Source organism: Vidua macroura, chromosome 5, assembly GCF_024509145.1.
Source record: "Vidua macroura isolate BioBank_ID:100142 chromosome 5, ASM2450914v1, whole genome shotgun sequence".
Taxonomy (NCBI): domain Eukaryota; kingdom Metazoa; phylum Chordata; class Aves; order Passeriformes; family Viduidae; genus Vidua; species Vidua macroura.
Genome location: NC_071575.1, coordinates 30,133,271 through 30,152,957, shown reverse-complemented (window position 1 = coordinate 30,152,957; position 19,687 = coordinate 30,133,271). Strand labels below are relative to the sequence as shown.

The window sequence follows — 19,687 nt, the reverse complement described above, 5'->3', positions numbered from 1 at the left end:
TTGTTACATCATTTATTCTCAGTTACTGCCCTTTTTTCCCCCACCAATGTAAACCATAGTGTACAGCCTGAATTAGCCAGCCTTTTCTCTATTCCTATTGTTTACCTCATTAACCTGTGGCAGACACAGAATTAATAGAATTAAGGAATTTTTTTGATCCTCAAAGTGCCCCATCTCTCTCTAGTCCTTTTAATTCTCTTTCCTGCCCCTTCTTTGTCCTTTCCAACCTCCTTCTCTGGTATCTTAAAACTATTTCAGGATAGAAATCAATGTGTGTGTTATGGAGGAAAAAAAAATTCTTTAGTGCTTTGGCTATGAATAATATTGAAGAGGTTTTTATTTCAAAGGCTTGAAAGACAGCAAAAGCTAAGGCAAAGAAAAAATATTTTTAGAAGGGAAAAAACAATCAGAGTTTTCCAATGGGGTGGCTCTCCTTCCTCCCACAGGAAAAGAAGAAAAAAGCCTGCAATGGCTTTTCCAAGATTTTTGGTTTCAGTATGATTTTATACCAGGAAAAGAACTAGTATGATTAATTTCTAAAAAAAGGAAGATAAAGAGATTGGTTAAGGAGCCTTCAAGGCAAACAGTGGTCATCACTGTAGGTCCCTGGCAAGATATTCTTGGGGAGGGCTGATGGGGAAGGCAATTTAGCCTTTGACTTCCTCGAGGCTTGGATTTAACCCCAAAGGGAAGGGAAAAGATGTGAAAACCTTCTCCTGTGCTGCACTGCAAGTACTTCTCAGCTCTTCCTTTGGGTAGGAGCAGCCAAAGGTTAGAGCCAGCTCTGGCAGAGATTTTGGAAGCCTGACAGCACTCCCAAAAAGCAGATGCTGTTCTGAAGGCAAAGAACTCTGAGCTGCACCACTAAGCAAGTGAAGAGAGCAGGAAAAGGAGCATTGGCATAGGAGGCTCCATAAGGAGACTTTGCTCCTTCGACAGAAATCACTCCTGATGAGAGCAGCATTTTCAGGATTACTTTGAGATGTCAGTGAACCCTCAGACAGCTCCTTGGCATCTCTGCTGGAACTTGGATGTTACCTGTGGGCACAGCCTTTCTGTACTCTCTTTCCAGAAGGCTTAATTAACTCCAGCTGGATTTGCAGGAATCCTGAGAATTTTCTCTAGGAGGAAGACCTCTTGGAGCACAAAAGCTCTGACAAACACCTGGAGCTTCTGACAGCTGTATCAGTATCTCACCTTCTTTGTGAAGCCAGGAATAAAAAAGAAATCTTTTGTGCTGTATGTGTAACTTCCCTACACTGCACTTTTAAGCCACTCAGGCTGAAAATTTAAGTTTCTTTTCTATGCTCTTATTCTGAAAATTGCAGGTATTGGTGTTTACCTCTGGTTTCAACTCTTATGGGTATAGTTGCATGGTTAATCACATGTACTTCTGTGAAATAGCTTTTGTAGTGCTGCTTCTTTCCCCCAGTGATACTAAGAGTGAATATTTCCCAGAATTGTTGTGCCACCATTTCTTCATGATGCTGCCTAGATTAGTTTTGAAAACACAACCACAGGTGCTACGACAGATTTCAGACTTTTATCACGCGCAGGGTCAGCCAAATGGGAGTTTTTCATGTAAGGAAATCCTCTTGAGAGTTTGTCTTTCCCAGCTCTAGTTTGTCATCCAAATCCTGGAGTTAAAAGAGTTTTTGAAGTCCCACCACAAGCACATGTAAGCACAAGGCAGCTTTTTCTCCAAACAACTTCTCTTTTGATCATCATCAGCCAGATTTCCAGGCTGCTCCCTGGGGATGCAGCTGGACCCTCAGGAAGCCCTTGCTGTTGCTTGGTATCAGCTCCACAGCATATTTCAGAGGCCATGGTTCTGAGAGGTCTGAGAGGTTCCTCTCAGGAGGAAGTGTGAGTAAATATTTAAAGATGCAGTCAGTCTGCTTGAAGGGCAGTGTTCGCTCTAGATGGGCTCTTAGAGCAGAAGAGAGAGATTCAAGCACTTGAGAAGGTTTCTAACAAGCTCCAGCGATGGATGACTGGAACTATTCAGATCTAACAATTCAGTCTGATCACATTTCTAGCTGTGATAAGACATTTTTTGTAAATACAAAGCATTGTGCCCATTGATCTCCAGCTTCATTTTAGAAAGTGGCTGAACAATTTCCTGGACAAAGTGATATAGAACTGAAAAGAAAAAAAAAACAAACCAAAAAAAACAAGCACTTGACAAAACCAAGAAGTGATAAAAAAACCTCAAAGTAAATACAAGATTATGATCCTTTTTCCCATGAAGCATCATTTATATAACAACATTTATCACATCCATATAACAACATTTTTAAAACTATGACTGTTCATTCTGTATGACTACATGAAACAGCATTTCAGAAGGTTTTTTCCCAGTATATTCAAGCCATGAAATGCTAGAAACCTTGCAAGCTGGTTCTCTCAGAGCTTGCTCCCACTGCGGAGCAGGCACTCACTGTTGGTGTGATCCTGCAGTGTGCACTGCAGGGATCTGAGTTCCCTGCTTCAGGAAGTGAGTAAGTCACTTTGACTTCAGCGGTGGTTACTCATATCCTGTGAGAAGATGAGTGGGAAGGGGGGAAACACACAAGGAGAGGAGGATCCAAGAAAAGAGGGAGACTGTGGTGGGAGGGAGATGCACTGACAGTGAAGCCTCAGTCATTAGTGGTCCTCACTTTGTGGTACAACCTAGAGAAATTTCTCCTAATGGGGGAAACACAAGTGGTAAGACACTAAGATTATCCCTAATCATTATAATTTCCTAGTATTTCTTTTTACAGCTTATCTTTCAGTCACACATAGAAGAAAATGAAAATGTTAAATGCAGGTGCAAGATTGTGTTCAGAGACAAACAATGTACATGTGTGGGGTGGCTATGCACATATATATATGCACAAGATATAGGATTGGGTTTGGATATTTAGGGGTAAAGCTAGAAAACACACTTAGGAGTTAAAGCCTTACTGCATGCACTACTTCAATTATCAAGCCTGACTTGCCTTTGCTTTATGGATCAGATCCAGGAATAATTGTGTGTAATACTTGACAAGAAGAGCCCTTACTGTGTGCAGCAACGTGTCACTTGGGAGTCCAGAGAGCACTTGACAGCTAGATTCAGGCTTGCCCAGTGCCCAGTTCAGGTACAGAAATGCTGGATTATAGAAATGGCCACCAGCCTTGGGCCAGTGATGACAGAAACACCTTTGAGGGGGCAGGAACCATCTGTGTTTCTATAACATTCATTCTGCCCCTCCAGCAGAGCCATGAAGGGGTGCAGCCAAAACTGGGAGAAAGCTGGCTGCACTAAAGGCATGCTTGGATCCACTTTCCCCTGTCATTTGGGGATGCTAGGGTCTGGCATTTGGGTTCAAGCTGGTGTTTTACTGCACTGTGTGCCCGGGCCAATAAACAGAGCTGGCTACAGCAGCCCCAGCTGACACTGGCATTCTCCAGTGTATATAGCTGGGATTGGATTGATTTAATCCCTTGCTTGGATCATTAATTTCTGCACTAAGTCTGGGGGCAGACAGGGAGCATGATGAGAAGCTGATCCACTGCTTCCCAGCAGAGGCAGTTCAGGATGTGCACAGCTTGGAGCGAATGGTATTGTACCAACAAGCCAGGCTGTGCACACGTTAAGTGCTGAATCAGGCACAGAAAGAAGGCCAAGTCTAATGCATTGTACTTAAAATGCTTCCTGAAAGGTTTTGGAAACCTCCAACATCAGTGGAGATCATGTTCCTAAGAAATGGGTTCAGAAGAGGTCAGGACAGGTTTATTTTTATATTATTAAAAAGCCAGAGGCACTTAGGTTCAGCAAACCGCTTGTCTGCCATTAAGGAGACCTGCAGTGCCACCTGGGAAACACTGTGCCTAAAATCACAGGGGGACAGAACTTCCCAAGGGGAACAGTACTGCCATATTTTAGAGCTGGTTTAAATCACTGTGACCCCACAGCCCACTGCACACACAGTATCCATCCTGGCTGGGAGGGAACTATAAGCTCACAGAAACCTCGACCTTCACAAGTAGAAGTATTTATAAGGGAGAAGAAAAATTAGAAAGGATGGGAAGAAACGGCTGAAGACAAAAATTATTCCTCTCCTCTCCTCTCCTCTCCTCTCCTCTCCTCTCCTCTCCTCTCCTCTCCTCTCCTCTCCTCTCCTCTCCTCTCCTCTCCTCTCCTCTCCTCTCCTCTCCTCTCCTCTCCTCTCCTCTCCTCTCCTCTCCTCTCCTCTCCTCTCCTCTCCTCTCCTCTCCTCTCCCAAAGAATCCCCTTCTCCAGAACTTGACAACAGGCATGATAAAGCCCATGGCTAAGATGTTCCTGATCTCCTCTGTTCCTGATAACAGCTTCTCTCTCCTTAGACAACAGCTCAGTTTTTCTGGAGGAAACCTTGCTTCCACAGCAGCATGAAGGGTTTTTGGGCAGCAGAGCCAGCTGCAAGGCTGCTGGGTTTTGGGAGGACAGCTGTGCCAGGTTCTTGAGGGCAGAGAGCCTTTGAGGGAGCACAGGGAAGTGACTGGAATGAGGTGCCACGGGAGTTTGGCAGACACAGACAGCACCTGACAGGCAAAAATGGGACATGAAAAGCTTTGCAGAGTGGATGTAGGAAATGCTGGGTTGAGGGGGACCATCCGTGGGAACAAGCTGGTGAATCCAGCTACAACTTAGCTTCAACTCAGTGTAAAGGTAGAAGGGGTCAAGGAGACCAGATGCAGAAATAGTAGGTTAGCAATTGTGTGATGCCTGTAGTATGTTATGTTTATAATCTATTAGTGAATTACTCTCCTCCCTCTTTCTATCTCTCATCTTCTGACATTTGGAATCATTTTGCTGTATGACATACCTCAGTTTAGAATAATCATCTGTATTTCTCATGAGTCTGGAAATAGAGTCTGGCCCCAGGGACTGTGGGACAAGCACATAATTCACTGGCCAGAAGCAGAGGTACCAAACAAAGACTCCTCCATACAGACACCCACCCTGGTTCTCGGGTGGCACACGACAAGCCCTAGGAGAGACAAGTTGTTGAAGTCTGATGCGGTGAGCTCAGTATTCAATAACAAAACATTGTGCACAATGTTCACCTTTTGCTTTCTATTACCTGTCCTATATTTATTTATTTATTTATTTATTTATTTTATTTATATCTGGCTAGCTGTGTCTGGGAGCTTCCTGGTTAAAATCTGTTCCAGGAGTATGTAGGTCAAGCCAGCCTACCCTTAAGAGAGACGTGAATTGTATGCCTCCAAATGCTGTGCCTGTGGAGTGAATCTGAGCACTCCCTGAAGTCTCTCAAATGGGATTTTTCTTCTCCCTGCTTAGCACCTGAAGCTGTTTTTAACATTGATATGCCAAAGTAGGTATCTCCAAACATGTGATAAGTAAAAACAGCAGACTTGGGAATGAGGTACATCTGCAAAGCCCCTGTCCCACGGCCTCTCCAAAAGGACATCAAAGAAAATGTGATCAGTGAGAAATGTCTGGTCAGCTTAACCATTAACACAGACTGAACTATTCAACCTTCTTTATAAAGGCAAACTTGTGGGCAGCTCTGGTGGGATGACATTTTCCTTGAGTGACATCACTCTACAATAATTTCTTAAAAATACTGTGATGAAACATGCAAGAAGAAAAGTATTCTGGCCTTTCCAGACACCTGTGAGTCATCCTAGACTGCTTTTTCTACCTCCAAATGGAGACAGTTAGAAAAGGTCATTTTCTGAAAGCTGTAGCAGTGACAGAGGCATTAATACAAAGAGTAATTAAAGTACATTGTTGATATATTCTGGCTCTCTAAAACCTTCAGGCAATCAGGCTATTTTCCCCCTAACTTATACCCATTTCACAAAGTTTATTTATTGTAAATCTCCATCCTTTGCAATATTAAGGCATGCAAGCTTAAAACACCTGATTAAATGGTTTCCTGGGTTTTGGAGCATTATTGTGCTGTCTGTGAGCTGGTGACACCTCACTGGCTGCATGGGGGAGAAAATCAGCCTCAGACAGGAAACTCTAAAAATACAGCTTTATTGCTGTATTTTATTGTAGTCTCATGTCCAGAGGACACCGTGGCTTTGGTCATTGTTTGCATCTGGCCCTGGTGACAAAGGGACACACCTCCTCTTTAAGCTGTTGTTGAATTACAGCAGGCCCTAGTCCTTCCCTGGTCCTATTATCCTGGAGGGATAAAAGGCACAGCTGGAGTGTGGTGGGCACACAGAGCCTGTCTGCACTGGGGAACCTGACTGATTTGTCTTTTGAGTAACTTGCCCCATCCTTGCCCCATCCTTGCCCCTCACACACACATTTGCCACCCTCCCAGGTAACAAAGGCCAGCTTTGTCCCCAGCTGATGCCACCTCATCTTGTGGCCAGCATGGAATGGAGCACTTCTGTAGTTCTTTGTGTAGATCTCCTTAAAGCTGTTGCTACAAGGGACACAAAGGAAATCCTTTCCCACTCTCCAAGGCAAAATGCTGAGTTTGGATGGACAAACAGTAACAGCTGTCCCTCCAATTGGGGTATCAGTGCAATTTATTACTGCAATAGTAAAATCTTGTGCACAATATTCACCTTTTGTTTTCTAATAACTCTTCTTTGTGTGTTCTGTTTAATTAGCCACCAAATCTAGCTGTCCTAGGGGCTTCCTGTCTCAAGTGTCTGTTCCAGGAGTATGTAGGTCAAGCCAGCCTACCCTTAAGAGAGGCATGAATTGTATCCCTCTGAAAGTTGTGCCCATGGAGTGAATCTGAGAACTCCCTCAAGTCTCTCAAATGGGATTTTATTCATGTCCATGCTCAGCACCTGAAGCTATTCATCCTGGGGTTACAGACTGTTCTGGAATGGTGAATCTTTGCATCCCTTTTCCACTTTTACTCCGTGTCTGTGTGCAAGGACTGGAGGCTGTGACTCCCCCCTCCTCTTGGATATATTGACTCACACTAGAACATGGACCACATCCACGCATTCTCAATCCATCTATCTGGATAAGTGACAATGTGAGTGATTCCAGGCAAGGTGGAACATTTTTGAGAGAAAAGCCTGGCATTGAATCTAGTGTTTGACAGAGTGGTGTGTGGGTATCCCTTGAAAACTGTAAGCAAGCATGACCACAAACAGTTCAGAGACTCTGTTCTCTACAACTGTGTTCTTCTAGACTAAGAGACTGACCTGAAGATGTGCTCTCAAAGGACTGAGCTGAAGATTTTGAAAGAAAGGAATCCATCCAGGTGGTCACAAGGAAGAGTGCCTCCTTGTAACCAATTTTGGTGTGCTTCTCTCCTCAGCATAAGGTTAAGGAGGGTTAAAACACCAGAACAATGCATTTCTGGCAAGTGCAGCAGCTGCCTCTATTGTGTCTGGTCGAGAGTTCCGGAGTACGTCAGGATTATGAATCATAAGAAAAAAAGAGAATTCAAAGCTGTGCAGTGCAATGTCTCCTCACAAGCATTCCAGTGCAATCCTGCAGTCCTGTTTCTGGGAAATCCCATCCCCTTTGACCTCAGTGGGGCAGAGTAATAAATCTCTGCTAACACCAGAGATCAGGTTTTGTGTGTACGCTGGTCAGAATTAACATAACAAGGGCTAAACACAGGATGAAAGTGGAAGGGGCTGCCAGAGTGAACAAGACCAACTGCACAGCACCACGTGGTGTTTAGTTCCAAGAATCCAGTGACACAACCCAAACACAGAAACCACATCACCATGGCCCAGGAGCTACCAATACTGGAAAACCACAGGAAGTGAGCACAGGTGATCAAGGGCACAGTTAAGGTCCTCATTCCCTGCAGGAGTAAGAAACTTGTTAGATCAAGTGCCTCGATAATCTAAGAAATAATCCAGTTATTTCCAGTTACCATGAAGAGGTAACAAAGAATTTTAACAATCCCTGTCACTAAAGTTGGGGCTGATGTATTTTTGAAGAGCCACAAGTCACAACACACTTGGTCTGAACACAGGAGACTCTGGAAAATGTACGATTAACTGCCAAAATTCTGCTGTCCCTCAGTGTCAGATGGGATGGACAGAAAGGAACCACAAGTTCCCTTTATGAGGGGAACAACAACTTGTTTGCACTTTAACTTCATTATTTCAGAAGTTACATTATTGCAGCTTTATTCCGGCAGCCACCAAGCATAAAGAGCTGTGCAGGATATAGGCACAATCTTGCTTATCATGGTAAATATTATCACTTCATTACTCTAATGATCAGATTAATTTCTGACTCTGCTCCATAGGATTCTTCCTGATAGATCTTCTCTGAAAGGATTTGTTTTTTGCATTTTAGCCTACAACTTACTGTCTATTCCACAGCCCACCAAAAGTCAGGCCTTCAGATGAGGTTAATATCCACTGTTACACAACAAACAATTAAATATGACCTAGTCATAAAGAACAAGTCACACAGTTCAGGATCACTGGCATCTACAGATGCCAAGCCATTTTGTTAAATCATACAAACTCATGACAACTTTTGTGAAGAGAAAATTGATCCCTCACTACCCAGCTACACCTGAGATTAAAACCACTGCATTTTATCATGCCTCACTTCCTGAATTCCTTCTCCTGTTAGAGAGGTTGGCAGGGATTTAGTACTCAATTACTTTTAATTGGTCAATTAAGGACCAGGTGGAAGGAACCACACAGGTGCAAGTGGATCCCTACTCATTCACCTGAAGCTGCTTCAAAATACCTGCAGAGGAAGCAGCCAAACACGATTGTCCTCTGCTGAAAAATACTAATGCCAGAGCAGAATTGCCCTTTGCATGCTTGAGCATACCAGAACAAGTCAGAGCTGCTCCTTCTGCCTCACAGAAGGATTTCACTCTCAGCACACAAGCCAGCTTGTTGGAACCACAGGAAGGATTTCTCTTGCTGTTGACCAATACTAGCAAGGGCAGATGCCACCCTGTGCTCCCCATGGATCTGTCTGGCACACTGAAAGCTTCAGGACTTACAGAGTGCCTGGGAATGTCAGTTAAGCTAAAGCACTCAGGTTTGGGCTCTTGGATGCCTGAAGCAAGCTGGAACACTCCACCCAGACCCACTGTAGGCACCTTTCCATAGCTGGCTCCTATAGCACAAGTTAAAACCACGTAATTTGAACCAGTTCCATCATTTTATGTTCAAACTCTGTGCCTTTTGGGGAAGGAGGACAACATTGTGCATCCTTTAGTAATCATATTTAGGTGTGACCTGGCTTCTCCACTGCTGAGGGTGAATGCACATCCATGCTGCAGCCCTAGCCCTGACTGATGCTGTAGGGAGCGAGGAGGAGGGACACCAGGAGATCTGCTGTGAGGTGGGTATTAACATTCACTCACTGCCCTTGAATTAATCCAAGATGTTTTTTCTTCTTCTCTGCAGTGTTTCCCTTCCATGATTTTACACTGTGCCTCTGTAAATCACACAGGAGCTGCACAGAGAGACACATGCCCCACTTTGTGGTGCTGAGGACAGCCAGGATGCCTCCTTAGCTTTACACACATGTACCTGGTGCCAGGGAAATACAGGATCCGCTTCCTCTCCATCAATCACCGTTTGACAACACCTGGATGATTCTAGTGGCTTTTCTGTAGCTGGACAAATTACTGCACTCTCACTGCGCTGCCACACAGGGAAAGCTTCCTGCCAGTAGCCTATTGCCATTTTTAGAACACCAGCAAGAGAAAACCTCCATTGCCAAAGCTGTGCCTTCAGCCCCAAGTCCAGTAAACACCCAGGGAGCTCACTGGCACATCTGAACACTGCCCAGTTTTTGGAATGAATCCTTGCTTATATTGTTTGCTGACACCAGCATTCAAAATAAAATAGCAGGCTGACTGTTAGGAGAATCCTTGCTTATATTGTTTGCTGACACCAGCATTCAAAATAAAATAGCAGGCTGACTGTTAGGAGAACCCACACTTTTTCTGATACTTCTGGAGAGAAAACAGAGAGACGGAACAAGATTTTTTTTCTTTTCAGCAAGATTTGTTAGGTTGGGATCAATTGTATCCTGACTGCCCTGACATTTTTCCTTCTATATCGACCTTCTTCAGTGCTGAAATAAAATCTGCCTTCCCCTGTCTTTCCCAGTGGAAGGCACCAAGCACATATACTGTTACTTTTGCCTATTCATCATTCTGCAATACCTGGAGAAAGCACCAGAGAAACTCCCGCAGAAGCCCTATCTCCACAATCTCAAGTGTAAGAGCCCTCTTCTTCTGAGCTCTTAGCTTCAAAGGTGTTGTACTTTCTTTTAATGAATGTAGCTTCTCTCTCTTGGGTCATGGTTTGAGAAAACAATTGGGATTTTTTTCTAGCACTTGTAGAAAGTTAATGTGCATTTAACTGCTTTCCCAGACAGCCATAGAATGGAGTATGTTTTTTCCTGAAAGAGGGCTTTTATTCCAATCTGAGGAAGGATGTTTCACAGCCAAATTACACAGTCCCTACTCAGTTACAAACTTCTACTTCACAAAATTATTCATTTAGGCCATCAGTGAAGCGTGTAAGAGGTTAAACCCAGGACCCAAGTAATATTTACAGTAAGTAAATATCAAGTTTAAATGGTCAGTGTAAAACAGTTTGCACTGTTGTGTTATGCTTTTTGAGTGTTAGGTACAAACAGAAATTCAGAAGAAACATGGTTCTGGTGTAAACAGCTGTAAAATAGACATCCTTTTTGCTCAGAGCATGAGGTGAATGTGTTCAGTTATTTGTCCATGCCAGGTGAGTGAGCAGCAGCAGCAAGAATATAAAATTCCTGGTCTAGCTACAGTGAAAAAGCCTACAAAGCTTTCCAGGAAACAAAAATAAACATAAAACCTGCATCTAAGTGTACACAAACAGCATGCAGTCATTGTCAAGCTGCACTCCTTCAAAGCATGTTACACTAAAAACATTGAAACAGACAGAAGCTTCCTGAAGATCATTTCCACTATGGATGCCACTTACTGCAAGCATCTAAAACAGTGTCTGAGATACCTGAAATGTAAACAAAAGCTGGCAAACTTTGTTTTCTGTGCTCTTTGTTGCTAGAACATGGGTTACAGGTAAAAAGTTACTGTCAGTCAAGCAATAAAATGTTTTTAAGTCAATAAAAGTAATTCAAGCTTTCTTCCACAGATCTTAAAGAAAAAAGCTAGAATAAAACTTTTTCTCTAGCCTCAGGTTTGATGCCTGAAAATTGCACTTTTGTTATTTCTTATGTAAGACTATATAACAAGCGATGTAAAACACAAATACAATTTCTTTCTGTAGACGAGTCTGCCTTTGTTTAACAGTGAGTCAGCATCATCTGACAGATCAATTTTCTCTAAGTGTAGGATGTGGATTTTGCATATCACACTCTCCAAGGGCACCTGTTGGAAACTTGGGTCGCTACAGCATGGAATTTCACACCACACATAAGGTCAACTCAGTGGCCTCCCAGCACATCACAAAGTATCATCACTAGGAATGAGGCTGATATGAGATACCTCAAGTTTTCTGCCCTCCAGATCTGCCTTTCTATAAAGGGGACACAACATTCCTTAACACAACATTCTTAACACTAAACACTGGTTCTTTCTGAAGCTGTGTGGGTCTCGTATCTACAGGATCAAGAGGAGGGACCTTAGGAGGAGTCGAATTCCACCTCCTGAGCAGAGGTCAGTCAGTTGTGAGGTCAGATGAGGCTGGCCAGAGCTTTAAGCAGCCAAGTCTTGAAAAACCTCCCAGGATTTTCAGCTTCTCTGGGGACCGTGTTGCAAAATTTACTTGTCCTGACATGGAAAACGCTTTTCCTTGTGACCAGTCTGAACCTCTGTTGTTCCAATCTCTGTCCACCATCATCCTCCTTCTGCCAAACACCACTGTGAACAGCCTGGTCCTGTCTTTTCATAAGCCCCCATAGATGTGGGCTGGCTGCTGCTAGGCATCCCCAAAGCCATCCCATGAGCAGGCTGCTCTTAGGTGTCCCAAAGCCATTCCTGTTCCCAGCCTAGCTCACTCATGCTGAACCCAGGGGCCCACAGTTGTCGGGAATGTTCCAGGTGCACTCCATCACATGCTGAACACAGGGAAATTATCACCTTCCTCCATCTGCAGGCGGTGCTCCCCCTACCACAGCCCGGGATGCTGCTGGCCCATTGTATTCCCAGGGCCAGCTGCTGGCTCATGCTCAGCCTGATGTGTACCAAGGCCCAAGCTCCATCTGAGCAGAGCTGCTCTCCAGCCTGCCGGTCTCTGGCCTGTATTGTTGAAAACTGCCAAAATCTTTTGGTATCAAGTCTGTGGGGATGGCCAAACACTTCCCCCCATGCCATACACAGCAGAAGCTACCAGATCTTCCAAGATCATCTGCAATAGAAGCCAAGATTAACTCTATGTAGACATTAAGCTAAAATAATGTTAATACACTTTTCCCAGTACCTTTTAAAAAAAGTGTACAAATTCCTCTTTAGTCTTGTTTCTGAAAAACAGAACAGCTGCTGCGAGGTGTTCCTTTCCTCCAAGCACAGTTGTTTATAGTAAAGAAGACTAGGCTTTTATCAGTTGCTTATGTTTACTAAATTGATTCCAACATCTTTGCCAGTGGGCTGTATGGATTCCCAGAGTGAGATGCTCCTGCTCATTTGAAGTGGCTGAGATGGTTTTTCAATGGAATTTTCCATTATGCTCTGTACTATTTTTCTTCAAAGCACAATTTGTTCACTGGGCAGTACTTCTTGTCCAACATAACATGCAGAACTATTGCTCAACACTTTTGTTTTCTTCCCACATGCCCTACCTCCATCTATTCTCTTGTCTCAACCTTAAGTTTCCTTTCACAACTCTCTTGCAGGTAATGTGATACATTTGTTACCAGCTGCTATGTCCACTTTGTTTCCCCCTGCTTCCTGCCCCTCTCTCGGGTATTAAAATTTGGAAAGCAGTCAAGGTTTCTCATGGAAGACACAATGTCACACAGGCTGGGGATGAGCAGACTAAGCAGCCCTGGCAGAAGGACTTGGGGATGCTCTGGGTGAGAGCTGGCCCTGCCCCAAGCCAGAACCCCCCTGTGCTGGGCTGCACCCAGAGCCCCAGGGCAGCAGGGCAGGGGGGATTCTGCCCCTCTGCCCTGCTCTGTTGAGACCCCCCTGCAGGGCTGCATCCAGCCCTGGGCCCAGCACAGGAAAGACAGGGAGCTGCTGGAGCCAGGCCAGAGCAGGGACACCAAGGGGATCAGAGGGATGGAACACTTCTGCTGGAGGAAAGGCTGAGGGAATTGGGATTGGTCAGCCTGGAGAAGAGAAGGCTTTGGGGTGATGTCATCGTGGCCTTGCAGTGCCTGAAGGGAGCCCACAGGAAAGATGGAGAGAGACTCTGGACAAGGGCCTGGAGTGACAGGACAAGGGGGAATGGCTTCACACTGACAGAGAGCAGGTTTAGATTGGGTATTAGGAAGAAATTCTTCCCTGTGAGGGTGCTGAGGCCCTGGCACAGGTTGCCCAGAGAAGCTGTGGCTGCCCCATCCCTGGAAATGTCCAAGGCCAGGTGGGATGGGGCTCTGAGCAACCTGGGATAGTGGAAGCTGTCCAGCAGGAGGTTGGAATGAGATGAGCTTTAAGGTCCCATTCCATTCTATGATTCTCTGACTCCCACACTTTTTCTAATGAACTGAAAGTAAGAGTGTTATAAATGACCCAGAACCTGTAATCCTGCATGCCCTACAATTCTTGCCTGAGTACAACGAGACCATTACCATCACACAGTGTGTTCTGAACAGAGATGTTCAAACCCCAATAGCAGCAGCTGGACAAATCAGCACATGAAAAAGAGCAAAGGAATCCACATCTCCAGCCTCGATCTAATGCTTTGTCCATTAAACAGCTGTAGCAAATCAGTGTTTTCCCTCTTTTGTTTTGTCAGACCCAACAGAAGATACACACTTTGCTGACCAAGCTGCTGACTGTGTAAGAGCAGCTGAAAATCTACAACAGCTCAAGTGTTGAAATATCAAATATACTTATGAGGGAACTTATTTATACCTCTGGTTAAGGTTTACTTCCAAGTGTGACTATTTATTTGATGCTTAAACAGCAACTAGAAAAAAGAGCTTCCAGAGTTAGGCAGTATCAGGCTGCAGAAATAGAGCAGATTTCAAGAATAAAAAAATAGAAGGCTATGAAATGAAAAGAACTGTGGTTCCTGAAGATGTACTGTCTCCCACAGTTCCCAAGATAACAAGTGTGAGGTGATGCATGTGTTAAGCTGTAACAGGGAATCTATATGAAGATCAAATCCCTTTTCCAGCAATATATAAATCTCAATTTAAGACATCTCAAAAAAAAAAAAAAAAAAATAAATCCACAAAGCCCAAATTTTCCCCTCTTTTCAAGTCCACTAATTCAAAAAGCAAACAAACAATAAAAATTCACCCCACCCTAATCCCAACCATCTTGAGATGCACTGGATGTAGTTTTTCCAGGAAAAACCAAAAACAAGGCCCCAGGACTGACTTCAAATGAAACTCTAGCCTCTCAAACCTCCCCAGGACATGGGCAAAATAAATCAAGGACAAGCTGCCATAAGCCTGGAGCTGTACTGTAGTCTGTTCACCCTCCAATCTTTTTTCCTTCTGCAGAATCTGATAGTATAAGAGTTCCACAACAGCAGATTAAATTTATTACTACAGATATGCACATTTTGTAAAATATTATTAAGCAATGAAATACCAGTCTCATTAAGTACTTCCAGTTTTAGTATTTGTTAGAGGTAGGAACACCTTTATCTTTTTTAATCCTCCAAACATTGTTGCAAGCTAAAGGCATTTTTTAATTGCTCTGATTTGTCTGGGTGAATTAGCAATATGTGTAACTTTCAAGTCAATGACAACGTAGTCAATCTATAGAAACAGGTGGTTTTGATCAGGGAATGAGCAGATGTTATGTGGCAACAAAGAACATCCTGCAATAACAAGGCTGGTAACTCGAAACAAAAGAAAATGAGCAAGTTTGACCCCAAGTTCATGCTTTGAACCCTACATTAGCTATTGGTTTGGTGTTGGGGTTTTATTTTAAATATCATAAGAGATACTAGTATTTCTGTAGTCCTACAACAAGGAGCAGAAATTCATTCTGTGATTGAGTGTGTGAAGATAAATACACCTCTGTAGAGCACCTTGGGGGACAACGGGAATCTTGCTGCTTTTGATCACAGCATTCATATGGCAGCCACTGCTTACACTGAAAAGCAACTTTATGTAATAAGCTAGTTTCAGTTTTCTCACTGCTGACTTTTATCCAGTCATCCAATGCTTCCTCATCACTATCTGCTTTAGAGGCGCTCACCAGTTGCCAAGAGAATACAGAGTATCAGTAAAAGCAGAGAAATAGCACAAGCAAGAGCAAGTATGTCAGTGGCAACAATGGTCTCAAAGGCTTATTTGTGAATTACAAATAATAAATGTCAATATCAGACACCTGCAGGTTTATTTCTTTGTAAATGCAATGCCAATGACAAGAAGAATCACTCTGCAAACATTGGAGTTTACTTATCCTTTCAATGCTCTGTAAAGGGTGGCAAACCAGCCAATCAACATTACCAGTGCTATTAATTAAAACATGACCATCACTGCATTCACAGCACTCTCTCCAGGGAACTCTGCCCAGCTCGTGTGTGTCTGAGGCTTACAGAAAAACATACTGTGACCATAGTGGCATTAACTTATACAAATACTTCTAATATGTAACAAATTCGATTGAAGTCATATTTGTGAACAGAAAGCTCGTTCTAAGTCAAGGAAACACACATCAATCCACGCAGATCCGTAACAGAGCCCCTGTAGAAGCGTTTCTCACACAAAGCCCGCAGCTGAGCTGTGCCAAAGCCGCCGCTCCCGATGGGGAGCAGAATTCCGAGCAGCCTCGTGGGAGGGCCGGGCCAGCCCATCCGTTCCCGGCGCATCCAGAGGCGCTCCCGAGGCTCTTGGGCAGAGCCGCGCTGCCCTCTGGCGCTACGAGTCGGGCAGGGGCAGGCTGTGGGTGCTGCTCCGCGTCTTCAGCTGCGACTGGGCGATGTCGGCCAGGGCGCTCTGGATCTTCTCGAGCAGCACATCCCCACGGTACACGACCTCCTCCAGCCGCGCCGCCGCCTCGTGGTTCTCCTCCTCCAGCCGGTACAGGCTCGCAGCCTTCAAAGCAAAACCGGGATGATGCCCAAAGATTTTTGGCTTTTTATGTATTTTTCATATATTCGTAGCTCTGGATGCTACTATCATAGTCCTAGTATTTTTTCTACTGTTTCCCTTTAGAACAATAAGCTAACCCTTCTAATGCACACTTGGAATTCTGCTTAGTCTTTTTCTTACAAAGAAGCCTGACCAGGACATTTTGTTTTCCAACCAGAATCTGAGAACACACAAGAAATGGGGCAAAGAAGCCCCTAGAACAACTCCAGTAGGGTAGAATGCAGGGAAAACTACCTAACCAACTACTCCTCTAATTGGACAATATTTATTAGATATGCTGATTTGTTAAACTCATAAAATTGTAGAAATCTGATGCTGGGTGTGCCCATGACCATTGGGACACCTGGAAGCTTCCAATAAAGGCCTGCTTTTTATTTTACTATTTTAACACTGTTGCAAGAGTTTCCTCTTTTGATATTGGGCAACAGGGAAAAGCAAGGCTCTTCAACAGAATCCTGAAGTGACTTTGCTACTCAAGGATGCTGAGGGAACAGCTACTACTCCCTAAAAAGAAAAAGGTTCTCTTGTGTAATAGTTGACTGCAACTAATTCATGGATTAGAGCAGAATTTGTACTGTCAACTTCACCAAAAGGGAACTCACAAGGGACAGGTAAATTGTGTTGAGCATTCATGTAGCAGCTCTTTTTATCATTTAAGACAAGACTCAGATTTGAAACATACACCAAGACAACTTTAGTATAAAAAAAGCAGATTTCTATTAAACAAGTATTATCTACCACTTCTCAACTAAACCTGTAGTGCATATTTGCGAGTGTTTCAAGCATCCTCAAAATTATTTCTTCGGAGACTATCAGAATATTCAATACTGCACCAAATTAAGCAACAGAAAATGAAAATCAAAACTGGAATCCAAGTGGTGGAATCCAAGCTAATTTGTCCTAAAACCACAACAGATACAAAGTATCAGAAATTTTTGTGACATTAAATTCTTCATTAAGACAGCAAGAAACTGTTGAAGTATCACCTCTAAGGAAAGCATATCCCTACTGGATAACCAGCTCCTCCTTCTGGAGCACCCTGCTTTGCCCACACCAGATGCCACTTTGATCAGACCCTGCTCAGTCATGGAACAAACTGGAATTTGTCTGCAGCAGGCATTCTATCTTCAGCTATTAAAAATGCACTTACAGGAAATTATGCTAATGCTAATGAGCCTAATTATGATGTTCAGCAATTACTGTGACTAGCAAAGTTCCAAATTTAACCTCCTCTGTTTAAAACCAAAGGTGATGCCACTGCCAAGTCATTTATCTCTGGCCCATTCAGTGTCAGTCTTCTCTAAAACACTTTTGAATGGTTACAGAGTATCAATGCAAGTTTGAAACTTTCAGGTGATCTTAAAGGTGATCATCAGGTTTGTCAGAGAAACAGCACTCAGCATCCTTTATGCATTCCAAAAAGAAAATACTTGATGTAAATTTAGCCATTAAGAGTCACAAAGAAAAAAAAAAAAAAAAAAAGATTATTTTAACAGGTAAAATCTGTGAAAAAAATAGGAAAAAAAACCAAAACAAGTTTGACTGATTCAAAGGAAGCCTCCTTGTTATTGAAAAGTGATGGAATTATTTTGTGACAGAGCTGAAGAACTTAAAGGACACCCTGCAAACTCTTTAACCAGAAACAATGTGGAAGAACAAGACTTCTGTAGTGTTGGTCCTGCAGCTACAAAATGAAATGTGAGAAAATATGAAATATTTCCCAAGGGGAAAAAATGAATAAAACAATGCACAAAGCATCAGTATTGTTATATCTGTTCTGTTAATATCTGAAAAAAAGGGTGAGCAGTTTCCAGTGTAGTGGTGGTGTGATAAAACCACCTTTTTTTTTTACATTTTAATAGAAAAGTACGTCTAAAATATTGTCACTGATTATAATCTTATTTGGAGCTAGAAGCAAGGTCAGTATTTCTACTAATCCTACAAAGTACTCAGAGGCTATGCTCATGAAAAATTCAGGTTTGTACTAAAATCATTTTTCAATGATGACATGGCTTAGAGATGAAAAAATGTGTTAAAAAAAAAAAAAAAAGGAGGAAGTTTGCCTTCAGGAGCGTTCTGATGCTGGAATTAGGAAAACTCCTACCTGCAAAGCTGCTGTAGATTCTTCACTGGGCAGGGAATCTATGAGAACATCGATATCCTTAGCAGTGCGAGCGATCAGAGCTGCAAACAACTGGGCATACTCTGCACAAAACACAGCACAACTCAGGGAATCACGCAGGGAATTTTTAGAAACAAGCACAACTCTGCTGCCACGCTGTTACACAGAAAGTGCAGCCGACATCCATTCACGACTTAACCTGCACCACTCCCCCAGCTACGGGGGGAGTTCTTTGCCGAGGCCGGATTTTGCATTCCGGAGCGCACCACCCCGGAGCACGTTCGCGTGCAGGAGAGCAGGGAGCCGGACTCACCCTCCGTGGGGTTCACGGGCTGATCCTTGTTTATGGCCGTCTGGATGTTGCTGAAGGAGGCCGGCGGGCCGCACTGCTGCAGCACTCCGATGGCGTTACAGAACTGGTCCGCGAGCTGCCGGCACCAATTAACACGGCGTTAATCACCCTGCCCCGCCGCTACAGCCACCGCCGGCTCATGGCGCACCCCCGCCCGCCCAGCATCCCGGCCATATGCAGGGTGCGCACCCCACACCCCCGGCCGTTCCCCCGGCCGGGGGGCTGCGGGCGGGGGGCCCGCATCACCGCATCCCCGCACAGGCGGCGCAGCGCGTGCCGTGCCCCGCGGCCCCGGGAGAACGGAGGCAGCGGCCGCCTTACGGAGTTGACGGCGTCCTGCAGCTGTGTCAGCCGGTCCGCCATGGCCGCGCCGCCGCCGCCACCTCCGCCGCCCCTGAGGCGCGGGCCCGCGGGGCGCGCGCGCCGCCTGGCGGCCGGGAGGAGCGGTCGGACAGCTCGGAGGATCCGCTCGCGGCCGGGCTGGGAAGGCCTTGGATAGGCTGCCCGGGGCGGCGCTGGAGTCACCGCCCCGCAGGGTGTTTAAGGAAAGACTGGACTTGGCACTCAGTGCCATGGTCTGCTTGGCACGGCAGTGTTCAGTCACAGGCTGAACTTGATGATCTCAGAGGTCTTTTTCAAACCGAAGTGATTCTGTTTCTGCCACGGCCTGGGCAGCTTTTGCTGTGCAGCAGCCGCTCTGATCCCAGCTGAAGGCTGCAGCAGCGCTCGGGTGCTCCACTCCAGCCCCGATCTGAGCAGGGAAAAGCCAGAGTGTAGTACTCCCAACAAGCCAAATCAGAGCCAGCATCCGGCCTCCGAGCCCAGGGGTTGGAAAATAAATGCCATTCGTGACAGTCGGTTTGTGCCCATCTTTCTTATCTCTGACAGCTGGGTACAATGCCAGCCTTCTCCCAGGCGCACCTTAGAGATCATCTCTTTCCAAACCCCTGCCACTGGCAGGGACACTTTCCACTGTCACAGGTTGCTCCAAGCCCCATCCAACCCAGCCCTGGACACTGCCAGGCAT

At 44.7% G+C, this 19,687-nt stretch overlaps 1 protein-coding gene across 1 annotated transcript; it reads right to left on the bottom strand.

Annotated features, from left to right (window-relative positions):
* Positions 1-14,599: 14,599 nt before the first annotated feature.
* MED21 (mediator complex subunit 21) lies at positions 14,600-19,091 on the bottom strand. Its single transcript, XM_053978501.1, has 4 exons — positions 18,982-19,091; positions 18,622-18,736; positions 18,291-18,391; positions 14,600-16,129 (listed from the first exon to the last, which is right to left on the bottom strand). The coding sequence occupies exons 1-4, from the start codon at positions 19,021-19,023 to the stop codon at positions 15,953-15,955; spliced, it is 435 nt and encodes a 144-aa protein (XP_053834476.1). The 5' UTR covers positions 19,024-19,091; the 3' UTR covers positions 14,600-15,952.
* Positions 19,092-19,687: the final 596 nt, after the last annotated feature.